The sequence below is a fragment of the Nilaparvata lugens genome, chromosome 9 (genome assembly GCF_014356525.2).
Source record: "Nilaparvata lugens isolate BPH chromosome 9, ASM1435652v1, whole genome shotgun sequence".
Lineage (NCBI taxonomy): Eukaryota > Metazoa > Arthropoda > Insecta > Hemiptera > Delphacidae > Nilaparvata > Nilaparvata lugens.
The window spans coordinates 29,927,263-29,945,420 of record NC_052512.1 but is presented as its reverse complement, the minus strand read 5'-3'; the positions used below and the strand labels follow the sequence as shown (position 1 = coordinate 29,945,420).

Here is an 18,158-nt window from a genome sequence, read left to right as displayed (position 1 = left end):
TATGGGTACTAGACAGATCAGGCAAAGGCTACAAAAAAGGAAAAATCGTTAAAGTAAATGGACCATACTCATACCTAGTGAATGTTGAGGAAACGATGAGAAGATGCCACGCAGATCAACTGCAATATGCAGATTGAACTTAAGAAGAAAGGGGGAAGATGTAGTATACCAGAAACCAGATGTTATGCAAAACAGATGACATAAATCAGTTATAATATTTAATAGTTTGTTGATTGGAATTCACTCTATCCTACATGTTTTTAATAGAGATTACACACGTTGAGTATTAATCTTTGAGACTTATTTATTTCTAATATTCTACAGTCCACAGGTAGTTTCTGATCAGAGAAGGTTTAGTCACAACCAGCCAATCACAAAGCAGTAACCATGGAAACCGCAACTCATGATTTGCTTTGCAAATCTAGACACCCGGCCTGACTTTTACAGATTGTTTGAGGTTATGTTAGTAAGTTTCGACTTTCGACAGTGATGAATTACTGCGGTAAATTTGAAGTTGAGTTTGAATCTGGAACAACCAAAATCATATTATCATCCCATTTAAAATCAGATGATTTTAAAATTAAGTATTGGAAAAAACTGATGAAAAATCTAAGTATCGTATTTGTTATTAGTGAATTTGGGCCTTGGAATGAATAATAATTTATTCTGGCGGTTTTCAAATGACTGATTTCTAAAGAAACCCCACATTCATGAGACAATTCAGTCACATACTGAAAGTGTAAAGAAGGTTGTTCAAAAGACATTTTGCCCACATGTGTCAATCAAAGAAGGTTTAGTCCAACATTTAAAGCTTTATCATCCAAAGACTATCAATATTCTAGGAAAAAATTGTTGATCAATGATGTCTCTGATGCCTGATTAATCATGTAAAAAAATTAATTCTCTACACTGGTCAATATTGTTACAATAGTTTTTTGTCATTTGTGAGAAATTAGCTTTTGGTGACTTTTTTGAACGCCGCCTCCTCATATTTGGGATTTTAGTTTAATAATAATTGAGTCTGATAAGCTTGGAGTAGAAAAAATTAATCATCAATAAATTGATATAAAACAATTGTAACTAATGTAATAAATGAATAGTAACTGATATATTTATTTGAATATATTAGTTTTCAAATTGAATATTCCATGACGATATTGGTTACAATATGGCACTAATGAACATGACATGACGACACATGACAAAAAAGTTTGTAGACGAACATGAGAAAGTGTAGAAACAGCGACACACACATTGAAAGTTAATATTTCACATTCTCTTTCATTTTAGACTATAGTGAGGTCCACGTTATGGCAGTGGAGAAAGATAGAACAGGGCTGCCGATTTCTTCCTTGTCACTGCCTTCTATAGAGGATAACCGATACCAGTTAAAGTGATATTAACTGTTAATCAATCGATATTAACTGTTTTATTCTTGTTAAATTGTATTTTTATTGCCAAGAGAATACATTTTCCAATGATAAAATGAATTATAATGATAGAGATAAAATGTTGTCAATTAATTATATTTCTACACTGTTGGAAAACGATCTGGCAACGTTGCGGAGCTACAATTGCTTGCGGAGCTAGTTGATTCAATTGAAATAGTTTTAATTATATGTACAAAACATGCGAACATAAATTGTCAATCAACTTGAAAGAACTCACTCTCCACTCACAGACTCAAGTCTTTGTGGAGAGTATTCACTGTTAAATGTGTTAGCCTAATGAATTTCATGAATTTGTATTATGTTTTGTAAATAAAAAGTTATTTGATTTGATTTGATTACAAGAGGATAGCGCTTTCTGCGCTATGATAAACGAATGATAGAAAAGGATAGCAACACCAATGATAATCAGACACTGTCATTATAACGTGGACCTCACTACAAGTTACTGGTTCGAGAAGGACAGAGTGAATAGCAGTTTTTGTTCTATAGTGAGGTCCACGTTATAATGGCAGTGGAGAAAGATAGGAGATCAAATTTGCCGATCCTCTGTCTTGTCTATGCCTTCTATAGACGGTAGCTGATACAGGTTTATTGATGTAATATTAACTGTTCATTCTCGTTTAGATTTTATTAACCAAGAAATTATATTTTTCAATAATTTCATAATCAATTTTCATAATTAAGATGAAATATATTTTAAATTAATGATTGAATTCTACATTGTTAGAAGACGATCTGGCAACAGAGCAAAGCGAGAAAGAGATAGCGCTATCCGCTTTGTTGAATGATAGACACTGCCATTATAACGTGGACCTCACTATAAAAACTTGCTATTTATAATTTATTCCTCACTCTTCTTCTTTTTGGTAACTATTCTTCTTCTTCTTCTTCGGATGATTCAGAAGATGACTGCGGCATACTGCTGAACCAATTTTCCCTCGCACTCGTTTGGGAAGAGTTACACAGCACTGATGTCGGCCTACAACAAACAAACAGAATTAAATATTTTTTCGCCCCACTTGGATGTAATGAGCTGGTTTTCGTGCGTCATATGGAGGCCGAAAGTGATTGTTTTCTGACCAGGCCGGTAAAAGTTTTCCGGCCCTAGGGCTGTAAAATAGCCTTGAAGTCAGCTGATTCTGATTTGATGTGAACGTGTTTACAAAATGGTTTATGAAACGGAATCAGTTTATGCTTCTAGAATTGATTAAAGTATTTTGTAATAAGATACTATCATTTTATTTGGATGAATGAAATACAGATAAGATATATATAAACTATTCAAATTCGATTTTCAGAGTAGGATAGAACTTCTAATTCTAACCTAAACTTCCGCAGTCGACGACAACAAGCCTTGACGTTGACATTCAGATTGGCCAAATTTCAAGTGTGCTAAAACAGCTGATCAAAAAACTTTTCATTGTTTGTGTTCATTTATCAAGAATCAAGACAATTATAATAATATCATCTTATTGTCATTTGAAAGAATAAAAAAAGTATAAACTCAACCTCCCACATTAAAACATAATTTTGTAGGTTATTTAGACAAATCAGAATAAAAAATAAAAATACTTGGACAATTTCCTGATATTCAGACCTCAGATTTGCTAGAGCTATGACCTTCCAGTTTTGCTTTAGGAAGTGCCTAATAAACAATTATTCTCATAATATGTATATTGTTTTATTTTTCTGTGAGGCGAAAAATAGCGTTCGCAACACGGGCAAAAATGTGTTTCCGGCTCTCAATCGTTTCTAGTCCTCGGCCTACGGCCTCGGACTTGAAAACCGATTTCGAGCCGGAAAAGTCTCATTTTCGGCCCTAGGTGCGAAATATACTATTGAATACAACTAAGACCCAGACGTTAGTGCTTAGTTTGAGACAGATCAGTCAGAGTGCAAAAAGTGCAAAGCTTCTTGGCATTACACTGGATTATAAACTCACATGGATCCTCATATAGAAAGTGTCTGCTCCAAACTTAGTAGGGTTATATTCCTTCTTCGAAGGCTCAATGATTGTGTACCCGCACACCTATTAAGAATGTACTATTTCGCTTTTTGCAGAGTGTCTTTATGTATGGATTGGTCTTGTGGGGTTGTGCCCCAGATGTGCAAAGAGTGATTTTACTACAGAGAAAGGCTATAAGAATTATATCAGGTGCTGCGTATTTGGAGCATTGCAAGACATTATTTATAAAATAAAAAGTTATGACAGTTTACAGTATGGTAGCTTTCAAACTCCTACTTCAAGTAAAGAAGGAAATAGGATCATAAAGATGCAGAGTTGACATCCACAGCCTTAATACACGAAATAAGACAAAAATAGATGTACCTTACACAAGACTGAAAAAGTATTAACTAGTCCTAATCATGTATCCTTGAAACTTTTTAATATTCTGCCAGACTCAGCCAGAAACTTGCCTTTAACAGAATTCCGACAAAACCTTGAAAACCTTCTCTTACAGTACCCACTATACTCACTTTCTGATTTCTTCATTTTTTGGAAACTATATGTAATAGTAATCTGTAGTCTCTAACTATCATTGTATATTATAATATTTTTATGTGTTGTAAATAATGTATTATGTACGTTGTATTATTGTTCTCTTGATATTATTGACGAAATGGAGGAAACCTTAAATATAATAGCTTTAAAAATAATAGTAAATACATATGTCATATATTAGGCTATATAGAAACGTTCCCAATCATTTAAAACAGTCTGAAAATTACAGTATTAACACCTACAAGCAACATTTGAGTAGATGGTTATTAGAAATTGGCAGGGATGCTGCCAAGTCTTTGTGGAGAGTATTCACTGTTAAATGTGTTAATGAATTTCATGAATTTGTATTATGTTTTGTGAATAAAAAGCTATTTGATTTGATTTGATTAAATAGAGGTTTCCAATTGCATTGTTTGTGCCCTGAAGGAATAAAAACTTTTTATTCTACTATTCTATTTGAATGTATTTACAATTTATAACTTTAATTTGACGTTTCTTATAGCAATTTTTTGTATGCACTAAAGGAATAAAAATCATTCTTATTGTTAATAAATAGTAGCTCTGTGTACAGTAGACCTCACGTAGTTATAAACCACAGTCTCCTCTAATACTGTCCATCAGAGCTTACTCTGTCCTGTCATGTCGTGTCGAGGACATATGATAGCTTTCAACAAAATTTTGTTCACAAATTAATCGTTTTTTTTCAAGAGAGTTACCAATTTTCTATGTAGAGAACAAGTAAAATGATAAATGATGCTGTGCTTATGAAGAAATTGGCAACAAATTGGTTGAAATGTGAGATGACAACTCTTGTGTAAACGTGAGGTTTGGGAGGTCAACTGTATGGGAATAAAGCTGGATCCTCAAATATAAGTTACAGTGGAAGTGACCTACAACATACAAATTCTATAATAATTATTATCAAACGAAACTCCCAATTAAATGCTGTAAATCACCCTGAAGACTTCTGCCACCGCAAATATTGACAACAGGGTAAACAGCTAGATGGAAATTCGATGAGCGCTACTATACAAAAATGATTCGTCAGTCCGGGAAAATATACTCTATCTAGCTGTTCACCTTGTTGTCAATATTTGCAGTAGCAGAAGTCTTCGGGGTGATCTACAGCATTAAATTGGGATTTTCGTTAAATAATAATTATTCGTTAATTAGCATTTGAACAAATGCAATTTCCAATTTATTGCCATCTATAATTATCATTGTGTTATTCTCTCATCTTTTAGATATTTCTTCGACTTATACAATATGACATAATTAGAAGCTAAATAGTGGCTGAATCGGACATGAAAAAAATGTAGCTCCCATTTGTGAGTATGGGGGGGGGGTTATGGGTTATTGTTCTCAATTATTTCCCTCAAAACGTATTATTATAACTTATTTTTTGAAGGAAGTTGTTTTCATTAAGGTGCGTACAGATATACGCGCCGCGAACATGAGCAATTCACTTTTAATCAGCTGACTATATCTGTATTTTTACAGAAACGGTATAAGATATAGATATAAAAAGCTTGGCATCAGCTGATTAAAAGTAAATTGCTCATGTTCGCGGCGCGTAAATCTGTACGCACCTTTACGATTGAACCTGGGTTTCTTCAAATAATTATCTAAATGTAAAATTTTGCAACAATTATTTCCCTCAAAACGTATTATTATAACTTATTTTTTGAAGGAAGTTGTTTTCATTAAAGTGCGTACAGATATACGCGCCGCGAACACGAGCAATTCACTTTTAATCAGCTGAAGGAAGTTGTTTTCATTAAAGTGCGTACAGATATACGCGCCGCGAACACGAGCAATTCACTTTTAATCAGCTGACTATATCTGTATTTTTATAGAAACGGTATAATATATAGATATAAAAAGCTTGGAATCAGCTGATTAAAAGTGAATTGCCCATGTTCGCGGCGCGTAAATCTGTACGCACCTTTACGATTGAACTTTGATTTCTTCAAATAATTATTTAAACGTAAAATTTTGCAACAAGTAATGAAATTAAATATGGACATGGGTTTTATGCTGTATCATTGGAATTCTTAAGAAAAACAAGAAGAAGAACCATATGACCCCCCCCCCGCACTATACGTCACTGTCGTTAATGGAACTGTAACTATGGAATCCCAGGTTTTTACTGCTAAGCTTTTGAAATTGTAAAATACGAGGATACAACTTAATACCTCATAAAACAACTGTGTTGAAAGCCTAAAATATTTCCTAAACTTGGTTTCATTATCCAACAGATTCCTGGTAATCAAACTTGTAAGAGACCCCTTCTAGTACAGTCACTATATACATTGGTGCATGCAATTTATATTGTAGTTCTGATTTTTCAATATATTATTTGGGTACATAAGAGAAGTCCAGAACCAATTTCTTCACGCAAAATTTCCTTGTGCTAGATACAGAGTGGCCCAAAACATAGTATTTTTGGCTTATTTTCCAGTTCTCAACTATTTCTGCCAAATCTCATTCAAATTGTCATAATTGTTTTCTGTCCGATTACGAGATTTGGCAGAAATAGCTGAAAACTGGAAAATGAGCCGGAAATACGATGTTTTTGGGTCATTCTGTATCTAGCACAAGGAAATTTTGCATGAAGAAATTGGTTCTAGACTTCTCTTATATACCCAAATAATATATTAAAAATCTGGTGTGACGCACTCACACAACTTTCCTTGCCGTTATGAAAATTGATCACCTGACGCTACGGTAGCGTTCCCGCGCATCTCAAGTCCACTATTCAAAGATTGGAGCCATCTGGTGACAGGGTAATAACGCTGGAGACACACGAGGTCTGCTATCTCTTCATAGTGAATGATTCAATAGAATCAACAATAATTTTCAATTGAATAGTCACATTTTCTCGAATTTAAAGCTTATTTTTAATTTTAGGTGAAAATGTTACTGAATATTAATTGTAGAGATTTTTATCTCTACTGATAATATTGGGAATCTAAAATCGAACTTTGCATTGATGGGGCAGAGCTCCTAAAATTTTTACAGATATGGGACTTGTGGCAGTTGATAGAGCTTATCAATGACTATTTCAGGTATTAATTTGATCAAAATCGTTGGAGCCGTTTCCGAGAAAATCACAAAAACCCTGTTTTTGACAACATTTTCGCCATCTTAGCCGACATCTTGAATTGCATTTGATCGAAATTGTTCGTGTCGGATCCTTATAGTGAAAGGACCTTAAGTTCCAAATTTCAAGTCATTCCGTTAATTGGGAGATGAGATATCGTGTACACAGACGCACATACACTCATACACACACACACATAAGGACCAATACCCAAAAACCACTTTTTTGGACTCAGGGGACCTTGAAACGTATAGAAATTTAGAAATTGGGGTACCTTAATTTTTTTCGGAAAGCAATACTTTCCTTACCTATGGTAATAGGGCAAGGAAAGTAAAAAATCAGAACTACAATATAAATTGCAAGCACACCCCTTTTTTGTCTATATTGACTGGACTATTCTACCTCCCTGTCTATTGAGAGTTCAAAGGGTTTTCGTTTACAAAATTCATTAGTAGATTTTCTTCATTATCCTTTTCGTCCAATCGAACTCGTGAGTTAAAGACCCTCATTGAAAACTGTGGTATAAACTACTATAGTGAGGTCCACGTTATAATGGCAGTGGAGAAAGATAGAAGAACAACGTAGCCGATCCTCTGTCTCGTCAATGCGTCTATAGACGGTAGCTGACACAGGCTTATTGATGTAATATTAACTGTTCATTATTGTTTGAAATAATCAATTATATTTTATTAAGCAAGAAATTATATTTTTCAATCATTTTCATAATTAACCTTCCGGTAGTCGCGCCCTACTCAATCACACGAGCAGTCGCGTGTTGTACTTTTTACAACATCCAATTTTCCAAGTATTATGTACTCTGTTTACTGTCAAAACATATTAATTAATCGTATAATTACTTTTTACATCTTTTTGGATTATTTTACACCTATGAACATTTGGATGATTAATATTTCATAGCCCAATAAGGTACACCAAGCAAAGCCATCAATTCTGTGTTATTAGTTCGTTTACATTCCCCGTATACAGTATTTCCATATCTTATGCACAGTGCGACTTATGCACTGTCGCGACTAAATGGCACCTAAAGACTGAACCATTGCTCGGTCGATACTGCAACTCAGTGGAGTGATGGGGAGAAAGTTTTGGAATGCATAGGTGACTCATTCACTGATACCACCCCATCCAATGGTTTTGTGCAGCAAAAACACTGACACTGCTGTACTTTTTACAACAGCGCGACTGCCGGAAGGTTAAGATTGAATATTTTGTTAATCAATTATCAATTCTGAATTGTTAAAAGACGATCTGGCAACAGAGCAAAGCGAGTAAGAGATAGAGCTATCAGCTTTGTTGAATGATAGACAAGGGAATACTATTGCAAATCAAACACAGCCATTATAACGTGAACCTCACTGTAATATGCTATTTTTTCTTCTCCGGTTGACCGTACCGTTGCGTGGGCAGCGTGAGTGAGGTCCACTCGCCGATGGCTCCCGTGGCGTTGACGCCCCCCGGCTGAATGCCCCCCAGGCGCCGCTGATGCATCGGCATGGCCAGGTGACCGCAGTGGTCTGTCTGCTGCAACTTCCTGTAACATCAACATAAATCAAATAAATTATACTATTAGTTCTGTGAACAGTAGACCTCTCTCGCAGTTATGAACCACAGTCTCCTCTTATACTGTCCATCAGAGTAAATCCTGTCTGTATGTCGTGTCGGCGAGATATCGGTGTGAAAACAGCTAATGGCTGTTGGGGTTGGTGTATCAAAAATGCTAACATCGAAAGCTCATCTCCTTCAAGACATACTGGCAACAGGTCAGCCCGAATTGAAAGCAGAGAAAGGTCGAGAGAAAATACTATGTTTACATTCAGTTATTAATTGCATGCGTCATGTCATTGCATGCAATTAATAGTCCACACGACAGCTGATTTTTTACTAAGTTATATTGAAATATTAATTCCTTCATGGATTTATCTAAGGCTTTCGACTCACACTGGCGCACAAGGAATCTTCCTTTTGCCGGTGTTTTTGCCTCACCTACTGTACTTATGCATGTGATCATAAATTGAATCTTCATTTTAAAACTATTATTTATAATATAAAGGATATCATTTCGTTATTATATATTATCTAATTAAATGTATGTATCTTGGTTTAAGTGCAGTAGCATATATTTATATTTATTTTTTGTAAAGCTTTTTTGTATTTTGTTTTTGGCAAATGAAATTCATTCATTCATTCAATTGCATGCAATTAGTAATCCACCCGACAGCTGATTTATGATGAATGATTCTATATTCTATAGTCTGATTTTTACAGTAATATTGGCGTTCGAAAGAGACGTCCTTTTCCTTTTCTATTATCCTTAAAATGCAAAATTTCAACCTTGTATAAAAGTCGACGCGCAATTTAAAAAGGAACATACCTGTCAAATATCATGGGAATCTATTGCCACGTTTCGCCGTAAATGTGGAACATATAAACAAACAAACATATGAGAATATTGAACATATAAACATAAAGAGAAATGCAAAACCGTCGACTTGAATCATAAGCTGCGTACACATACTCGTGCTTCCAACCCGCACCGAGCACGCTCCTCCCTCGTACCGCCCACGTACCACCATCGCACAGCAATCGCTCCGCCTCCGCTCTCTACTCGCACCGATCATGAACGTTACGGAAGATGGTAGATCTTCTCGCGTTCCCCGGTCGAACCATTGTTGCTCGCCGGTCGATCATCAATCGCTCTGCTGGAGTGACGTTCGGTCTTGGAGCGGAACGAAAGTCTGTACGCACCTTTAGGCCTCACTTTGCTTGGTCAATTATAATAAATTGTGTTGTTATCTTACACTTTTACAAAAGTACTCACGATTTTGTTGCTTGTCGGACGCGTTTAGTGGCACTCAGCGTACAAGGAATGGTTAGATACTGAGGTTTTGTAAGTTTGTTATTTTAGGCTATGTGGAATAAAGTGGGAGGTGTGGGTGGGGCACTCCTTGTACGCTGAGGATGTGGCTCAGTGCCACTAAACGCGTCCGACAAGCAACAAAATCGTGAGTACTGTTGTAAAAGTGTAAGCTAAAACACTATTTATTATAATCAATATCAACAGTTCAAGTAGGATGAAGACAAAAGAATAAATTATCAAATGAATCTTTATTCACAAAATAGAATTCATCTGTAGTTACACATCAAGAGATTTTGAACGCTACCATTGAAGTTTTATCCAATTCTTTTCTAACCAATTTCTCCGTTAAAGTATTGCTATTAGAATATTGTGAATATTTTCGCCACAAAGACTCAGAATTCAATCAAAAACATATCAAGTATCCCTTCAAAGATAAATCTTTATATCGATTAAATTATAAATATTTATCGATAAATCGGAGCATCTTTACATCGATTAAACTAGTAGTTCTGTGAACAGTAGACCTCGCGCTCAGTGAGTTCCATTGACCTGTTGTTATGTTTTCTCAAAAATAAGGTTTTCTCATACTAGACAGCTGATTTATGATGAATAATTCTATAGTCTGATTTTTACTCTAATATTGGCGTATGAAGGAGGCTCCTTTTTCCTTTTATATTACCCTTGAAATGCAAAATTTCAAAAAACCTTGTATATACGTCGACGCGCAATTTAAAAAGGAACATACCTGTCAAATTTCATGAAAATCTATTACCGCGTTCCGCCGTAAATGCGCAACATAAAAACATTTAAACATTAAGAGAAATGCCAAACCGTCGACTTGAATCTTAAACCTCACTTCGCTCGATCAATTAAAAATCGTTGAACAAATTTATTGGTTAAATCGGAGCTGAAATATCGTTATTTTCTCACCTGTGCAGTGTCATCGTTTCCAAATCGTCGACAAAACAGTCGGGGTCGTTCATGCCCCCACTCACGCTGAGGTTGCAGTTCTCACACTCGCTCCTATAATCCTCCTCGTCGTCTTCCTCCTCCTCCTCTTCCTCCTCTTCTTCTCCTGGCAAGTCCTGTATTGATGGGCAAAACATGGGATTCAATTTCTATAGTGAATTCCACGTTATAATGGCAGTGGAGAAAGAAAGCAGGACAACGTTGCCAATCCTCTGTCTTGTCAATGCCTTCTATGGATAGTAGCTGATACAGGTTTATTGATGTAATATTAACTGTTCATTCTCGTTTAAAATAATCAATTATATTTCATCAAACAAGAAATTATATTTTTCAATAATTTCATAATGAATTTTCATAATTTATATGAGATATTTTGTTAATTTTGTTTCAATTATTTTATTCATTATTTTCTATTCTATTTATATATCTGTTTCTGTGCTAAATCAATTTGAATCAAGTTAAGCATTATGATAATCCTATTCCCACTGGCGAACAAAAGTCATCTTATAACAGTGTTTTTTTACTTCCCTTGCCCTATTACCATAGATAAGGAAAGTATTGCTTTCCGAAAAAAATTAAGGTACCCTAATTTCTAAATTTCTATACGTTTCAAGGTCCCCTGAGTCCGAAAAAGTGGTTTTTGGGTATTGGTCTGTATGTGTGTGAGTGTGTGTGTGTGTATGAGTGTATGTGCGTCCGTGTACACGATATCTCATCTCCCAGTTAACGGAATGACTTGAAATTTGGAACGTAAGGTCCTTACACTATAAGGATCCGACACGAACAATTTCGATCAAATGCAATCCAAGATGGCGGCTAAAATGGCGGAAATGTTGTCAAAAACAGGTTCTTTCGCGATTTTCTCGAAAACGGCTCCAATGATTTTGATCTAATTCATACCTAAAAAAGTCATTGATCAGGTCTATCAACTGCAATAAGTCCTATATCTGTAAAAATTTCAGGAGCTTTGCCCCATCTATGCAAAGTTTGATTTTAGATTCTCAATTATCAGCCTTCATATACAATTTAAACAATAAAATTCAAGTGGAAAAGATTGAGCATGAAAATCTCTGCAATTAATGTCCATTAACATTTCCACCTAGAATTGAAAAAAAGCTTGAAATCCGAGAAAATGTGATTATTAAATTGCAAACTGTTGGTTCTATTAAATCATTCACTACGAAGAGATAGCAGATATAGTGTGTTTCCAGCGTTAATGACCCATCACCAGCTGTCTCATATCTTTGAATAGTAGACTTGAGATGCGCGAGTACACTAGCGTCAGGTGATCAATTTTCTTAACGGCAAGGAAAGTTGTGTGAGTGTGCCACACCAGATTTTTCAGTTACCATCCATCATAAAATTTTAGTAAAATTGTATTGTCATGCTGAACTTTATTTGATTTCTGTATATGTATTTAGAGTGTGGAATAAATTTGAATTTGAAATAATAAAGTTCTTACCTGTTCCTCCTCAGCAATACTAGTCATAGCAACGGCATTAGTGAGATGGTGTGGCCTGGTAGTGGCACAAGAGGCATGCGCAGTTGCATGCGCTGTGGCATGCCCCCTCGTCGTGGTGACCACTTGTGGTGCCTGCTTGCTTACCACATCTCCACGTGGCGACTGCGGTGGTGGGGGAAGGATGGCCACTGGCACAGCTGTCACAACAATTTCATTTATTTTTTACACATAAATTCATTACACTTATCTATACACAAATAGATTGAGACATGTCTAAAGTGAGGTCCACATTATAATAACAGTGTTTGATAAGCAATGGTATTGCTATCCTTGTCTATCATTCAACAAAGCAGATAGCGCCATCTCTTTCTCGCTTTGCTCTGCTGCCAGATCGTCTTTCAACAATGTAGAATTATTAATTAACAAAATGTTTAATTTTAACTATGAAAATTCATGATTAAATTATTGAAAAATATACTTTCTTGCTTAATAAAATATAATTGATTATGTGAACGAGAATGAATAGTTAATACTACATTAATAAACCTGTATCAGCTACCGTCTGTAGAAGGCATTAACAAGACTGAGGATCGGCAACGTTTTTCTCCTATCTTTCTCAACTGCCATTATAACGTGGACCTCGCTATAACCTAAATATCTTGTAGAGGAACCATCAGGCAACAGTAACGAAGACCGGGAAACCCAAATTGAAATCGTTCAAAGTTCTAACAATATGATCAGAATTGTAAAGATAATTGAGAAAATTGAAATAATGGAAACATTCTATAACTAATAAGAAATTTATATCGTATGTAATGACTTATTTTCTCAAATGAGTAACAAAACTGTAGATTTTTGTTTAGACAAACTGTGAAATGGAATATTGCAGTTCATCATGTTCTTCTTTTTCTTTCGATAGAAAAAGCTGCAATAGGATCCATATCCATTATCAATAACCACATAACATATAACAAATTCAAATTAAAATTTTATCTATTCAAACTCACAATATTTACAATCAGAATCAATAAGAAAAACAAAAACACACAGCTCAGTAAGATAAAAACTAATTAATTGAAGATTAATAAAATGAATACTGGTATGTTTTATTAGAAAGAAATTCGTGAATTGGAATAAAAAATACTACTTGCTGGAAGTATACAAAACTTCACGTTTGCAAGTAGGAATGAATATCACTCTAATTGATTTTAAATTTATGAATAAATGGAGAAAGAAAAAGAAGAGAGAAAGAAAAGACTAGCAACCATTCACTCTCACATTCACTCACCTTGCACACTTTCCAATAACAGCTCATCTTTATGTTATACCAATAACAACGATTTCATGCGTTTGTAGTAATGATTTATTTAATAGAAATAATCTATAATAATCAATATAATGTCAGATAACCTAACTTTGGTCTGAATTTGTAACTTTTGATATATAATTTCAAGCCCGAGGCAAAGCCGAGGGCAGCAATTTTCCTGAGTGAGAAAAAGTATATTTTCCTCCAACTACTGTCTAAAGTACTTACTTTACTCCCTGAAACCTAATAATAAAGTGTCACTTTTTCGTTCTCGGTAGTAAGAAACAGAAAAACTCCCTAGGGAGTAAAAGTCGTACTTTTCACTCTAGATATACAAATAACTATTTCGCTCGTGATGTACACAATATTTTTCCTCAATCTACATTTTTTTATAGAAACTGCAAATCAAATAATTTTAATAACTTACGTCATTGGTGACAATGTTTCCCAACAACATAAACTAGTAGTTCTGTGAACAGTAGACCTCGCGCTCAGTAAGTAACATTGACCTGTTATGTTTTATCAAAAATTAATAAATAATTCATCAATTTAAAATGTCTAGAAAAATCTTAAATAAACATAGAGCTTTCTGTCCTATCATACCGTGACGTGTCGTCTCGGAATGTGAGTGTGAGCGCTGTTATCAGGTCTGGCTGCAACTGTCTACAACGTTGATGGATACATTTTCAAGATGTTCGATGTTTTTGAATGTGTAATATTATAGTCAACTGTCTACTAACGTTGATGGAAAGATACATTTTCAAGATGTCCGTTGTTTTTGAACGGGTAGTATTATAGTCCACTAGACAGCTGATTTATGATGAATAATTCCATAGTATGATTTTTACGGTAATATTGGCGTTCAAAGGAGACTCCTCCTTTTGTATTATCATAAAAATGCAAAATTTAAAAAAACCGTATGTATACGTCGACGCGAAATTCAAAAAGGAACATACCAGTCAAATTTAATGAGAATCTGTTGCTGCGTTTCGCTGTAAATGCGGAACATAAAAACATAAATATGAACATAAAGAGAAATGCAAAACCGTCGACTTGAATCTTAGACCTCACTTCGCTCGGTCAATTATTTATTCACTAGCATTTGAATAAATGCAATATCTCAGTAATTTACATCTGTTCTCAATTTACCTTGAGTAGCAATGCTGGAGCTCCGCGGTGGCGCCACCACAGGGGTGACGGTGGAGGTGGCGACATTGTGTCGCTGTGGTGCCATTCGGGTGGAATGAGGGGGCGGCTGTGGCGCCACTCGTGTGGCTTGCGGTGCATTTACACGGTGCAGTGGCGCCACTTTGGCGGTGGCTTGAGACGGTGGCGGCAGAACAGGTGGCGCCACTTTGGTGGTGGCTTGAGACGGTGGCGGCAGAGCAGGTGGCGCCACCACAGAGGTTGTGGTGGAAGTGGCAACATTGTGTCGTTGTGGCGCCACTCTGGAGATTTGTGGCGCATTCACACGGTGCGGTGGCGCTACCAACGGCTGATCGGCTCCTATCAATACAACATTTTCAACACTGATATATATTCTTTATTGATTCATACAGTAAGTACATCATAAAAATGATAGGGAGAGAAAAAATGAGATAACCTTGTGCTATTCCTTAATTTATATTTATCTATAATATATATATTCTCCACCTAGCAGTGACATCTGTGTTTGATATTTTCCACTATCTATATAAATAAAAATCAAGCTTCAAATTTTGACGTTCAATAACTTTTTTATGTGTGCACCGAATTTGTTTTTTTTAGTTTTGTTCGTTATGTTCAGGACCAGGTTTGAGGCCTATCAAATTTATAATCCAACTTCAGGACTGTCCTACGGTCCTTCCAAGTTTGCATGTAATCCTTATGGGAGAAGATTTGTGAGCTGGCCACACACAGAAATAAAAATCAGCTGTTATAATCATTGCGTCATCCAACAGCCGTCGGTGGACCTGTTTTTCAATTTTCTTTCTACTGATTGACAAAATTTTAATTGTTAATAATGTCACGGTACGAACGACGTCCAAACTTGGGTCGTAGAACTCGAAATGCTGTAAATTTAGAATATGCACGGGAAAATCAGCAGCAAGGAGATTATATCATTCAATTTCCCAGCAAGCTGCATCCAACTATAACTAAAAATACAAACTGCTGCACAACTAACTAAGCACATAGGAAGTCCATATTGAGATATAAATGTAAATACTGATTGTTAGATAATTTTCATAAAAATATAGTGCACAACTAACTAAGCACATAGGAAGTCCATATTGAGATATAAATGTAAATACTGATTAGTGGATAATTTTCATAAAAATATCAGATTAAGCTAAGGCTAAGCACACCTGAAGAGGCGCGGCTTGGTGATACAAAGTGTTGATCTTATGGAGATTGCCTTATCACACCGTTCCACGCCATGTCCGATTCAGTGTGTGTGAGTTCTTCCATTCAACCAATAAGCAAGAAGCACCTGGATACAAAATGCCGCATCGCGCCTCCTAAGGTGTGCATCCAGCTAAAGTTTGTCATGAGATGCATTAACTATTTAGCGGTACGAGGTTCACCCGGCCAGCTAGTTTTATATTATTTTCACAGTTTAACTTATCAAACTGAACTTAATCAATGTGTGATTTTGTTACAAGGTCATCTTGACCTTGGACTGGCCACTAACGACAAGACATGTGTGTACACACATGTTGCCATACATCTATGATCACAGTAAAAGGCTTTGAACAAAATTTTTTGAGGTTAGGTTTTTATATCTAATGTCAGCTGTGATGACACTACAATCCAGGTTGACTGTGAATGTACATGCATTTTCTACCGTTAGTGGCAATTAGGAGGTACCGGGTTCGATTCCCGGGCTGACAAATAATTTTTGAATAACAGCGCTCATTGAGTTTCCATAGCTGTCCACCCTGTTGTCAATATTTACAGTACCAGATCACTCCCGTGTTATCGGATGGGCACGTTAAACTGTCGGTCCCGGCTGAAGTATGACAGTCGTAAGGCCCATTGACGGCTTAAACTATATATTCAGGCGGTGGGACCTTCCCTCAAGGGACTCCCCACCAACAAAAGCCATACGAATTTACTTTTTTTACAGTAATCAAATCAAATATTTTTATTGCCATTAAAAAATACAATCATGTATTGACAACTTCAATGTAACATAGAGCTAAGCTAAAACATTACACATAAAAATTTGTGCACATGACAATATAAAATTATAAATTAGAAAAGTAGTACAGGCATTCTTACTCGAACCTAAAAGTTTACATTTGTATTTTCAAAGAACTCCTCAATACTATAGAAAGGATTTTCAACCAGCCAAACATCCAATTTTCTTAAAAATACTTTTTTAATGTAAGAGTATTTAAAAATGCTGTCAAATAGCTTATTATGAACTTTTTTGCAAATTACTATGTGACTCCTGAGTGACTTTTCCAATCTACAGTACTGAAAACTATTTTTGCTTCATTTCGTGTATTATGTGAGTGGATGTCTTTATTAAGAGTGATGTGAGGCATTTTTTTCAAAGAGTATACAGCTAATTCAAAAATGTACAGATTAATAATAGTTTTTATCTCCAGTTTAACGAATAAAGGCTTGCAATGATCCAAATACTTTGTACTGCTCATAATCCTTACAACCTTTTTTTGTAACTTGAGTATTTCGTCAACTCTAGCAGAGTTACCAAATAAAAGTAAGCAGTATTAGATAACCGACTGAAAAAAGGTAAAATAAGTCATTCTTACACAGTGTGTTGTAACACAATTTTTCAGAGGTCCCATGAGATACACCACTCTTGAAAGCTTTGTTTTCAGATAACCGATATCATAGAGAAACGATAGCATAAGTAGATATCCCATGGTATAGGGCGTTTATGTCGCAACTTTTACTGTTATCCCAAGCCGATAATTCACGTAGTTCTTTCCCATGCAGCTGTGTGACGCTGGTAGTCTCTCAAATTGTGCCGTTCATACACTCTCACCCCAACAAAACAGTGACAATAATCGACAGTAATCGGCTTGAGATAACAGTAAAAGTTGCGACATAAATTCCCTATACCATGGGATATCTACTTACATTATTGTTTCTCTATGCCGAAATGTTTCCCCCATGTCAGCTGATGATCAACATGAACACCCAAGAACTTAACATTATCAACTACATCTAGTAGTATCTAGTAGCAGAAGTCTTCGGGGTGATTTGCAGCATTTAATTTGGATTTTCGTTTATTAGAATATGATACCTTGAATCGGTGGCATGTCCACCCGATGCGACTGCAGTGGCGGAGCTTGGCCACTCGGTGGCCACTCACTCGTCACCAGGGTCAGTGGAATAGTGCGATGATGCTCCGAATGCAGCAGACTTGGCCCCGCTGAAATCAAATTCATCAACCAATTTATTTATTTATTACTCATCATTACATAACATCATGTCCGGGAATATTCCCGTTTGATACGTAAATTGTCAGATATAATAA

General features: G+C 35.7%; 1 protein-coding gene across 1 annotated transcript in view; it reads right to left on the bottom strand.

Annotated features, from left to right (window-relative positions):
* Nucleotides 1-2,222: 2,222 nt before the first annotated feature.
* The window catches only part of LOC111061103, a 39,274-nt gene continuing 23,338 nt past the window's right edge, over nt 2,223-18,158 (bottom strand). Inside the window, exons 5-10 of the mRNA XM_039435205.1 lie at nt 17,925-18,053; nt 14,819-15,175; nt 12,364-12,560; nt 10,863-11,017; nt 8,469-8,606; nt 2,223-2,430 (exon numbers count right to left, since the gene is read on the bottom strand). Coding sequence (XP_039291139.1) covers nt 2,322-2,430; nt 8,469-8,606; nt 10,863-11,017; nt 12,364-12,560; nt 14,819-15,175; nt 17,925-18,053 — 1,085 coding nt within the window. The 3' untranslated portion in view covers nt 2,223-2,321. The remainder of the gene's footprint in view (nt 2,431-8,468; nt 8,607-10,862; nt 11,018-12,363; nt 12,561-14,818; nt 15,176-17,924; nt 18,054-18,158) is intronic.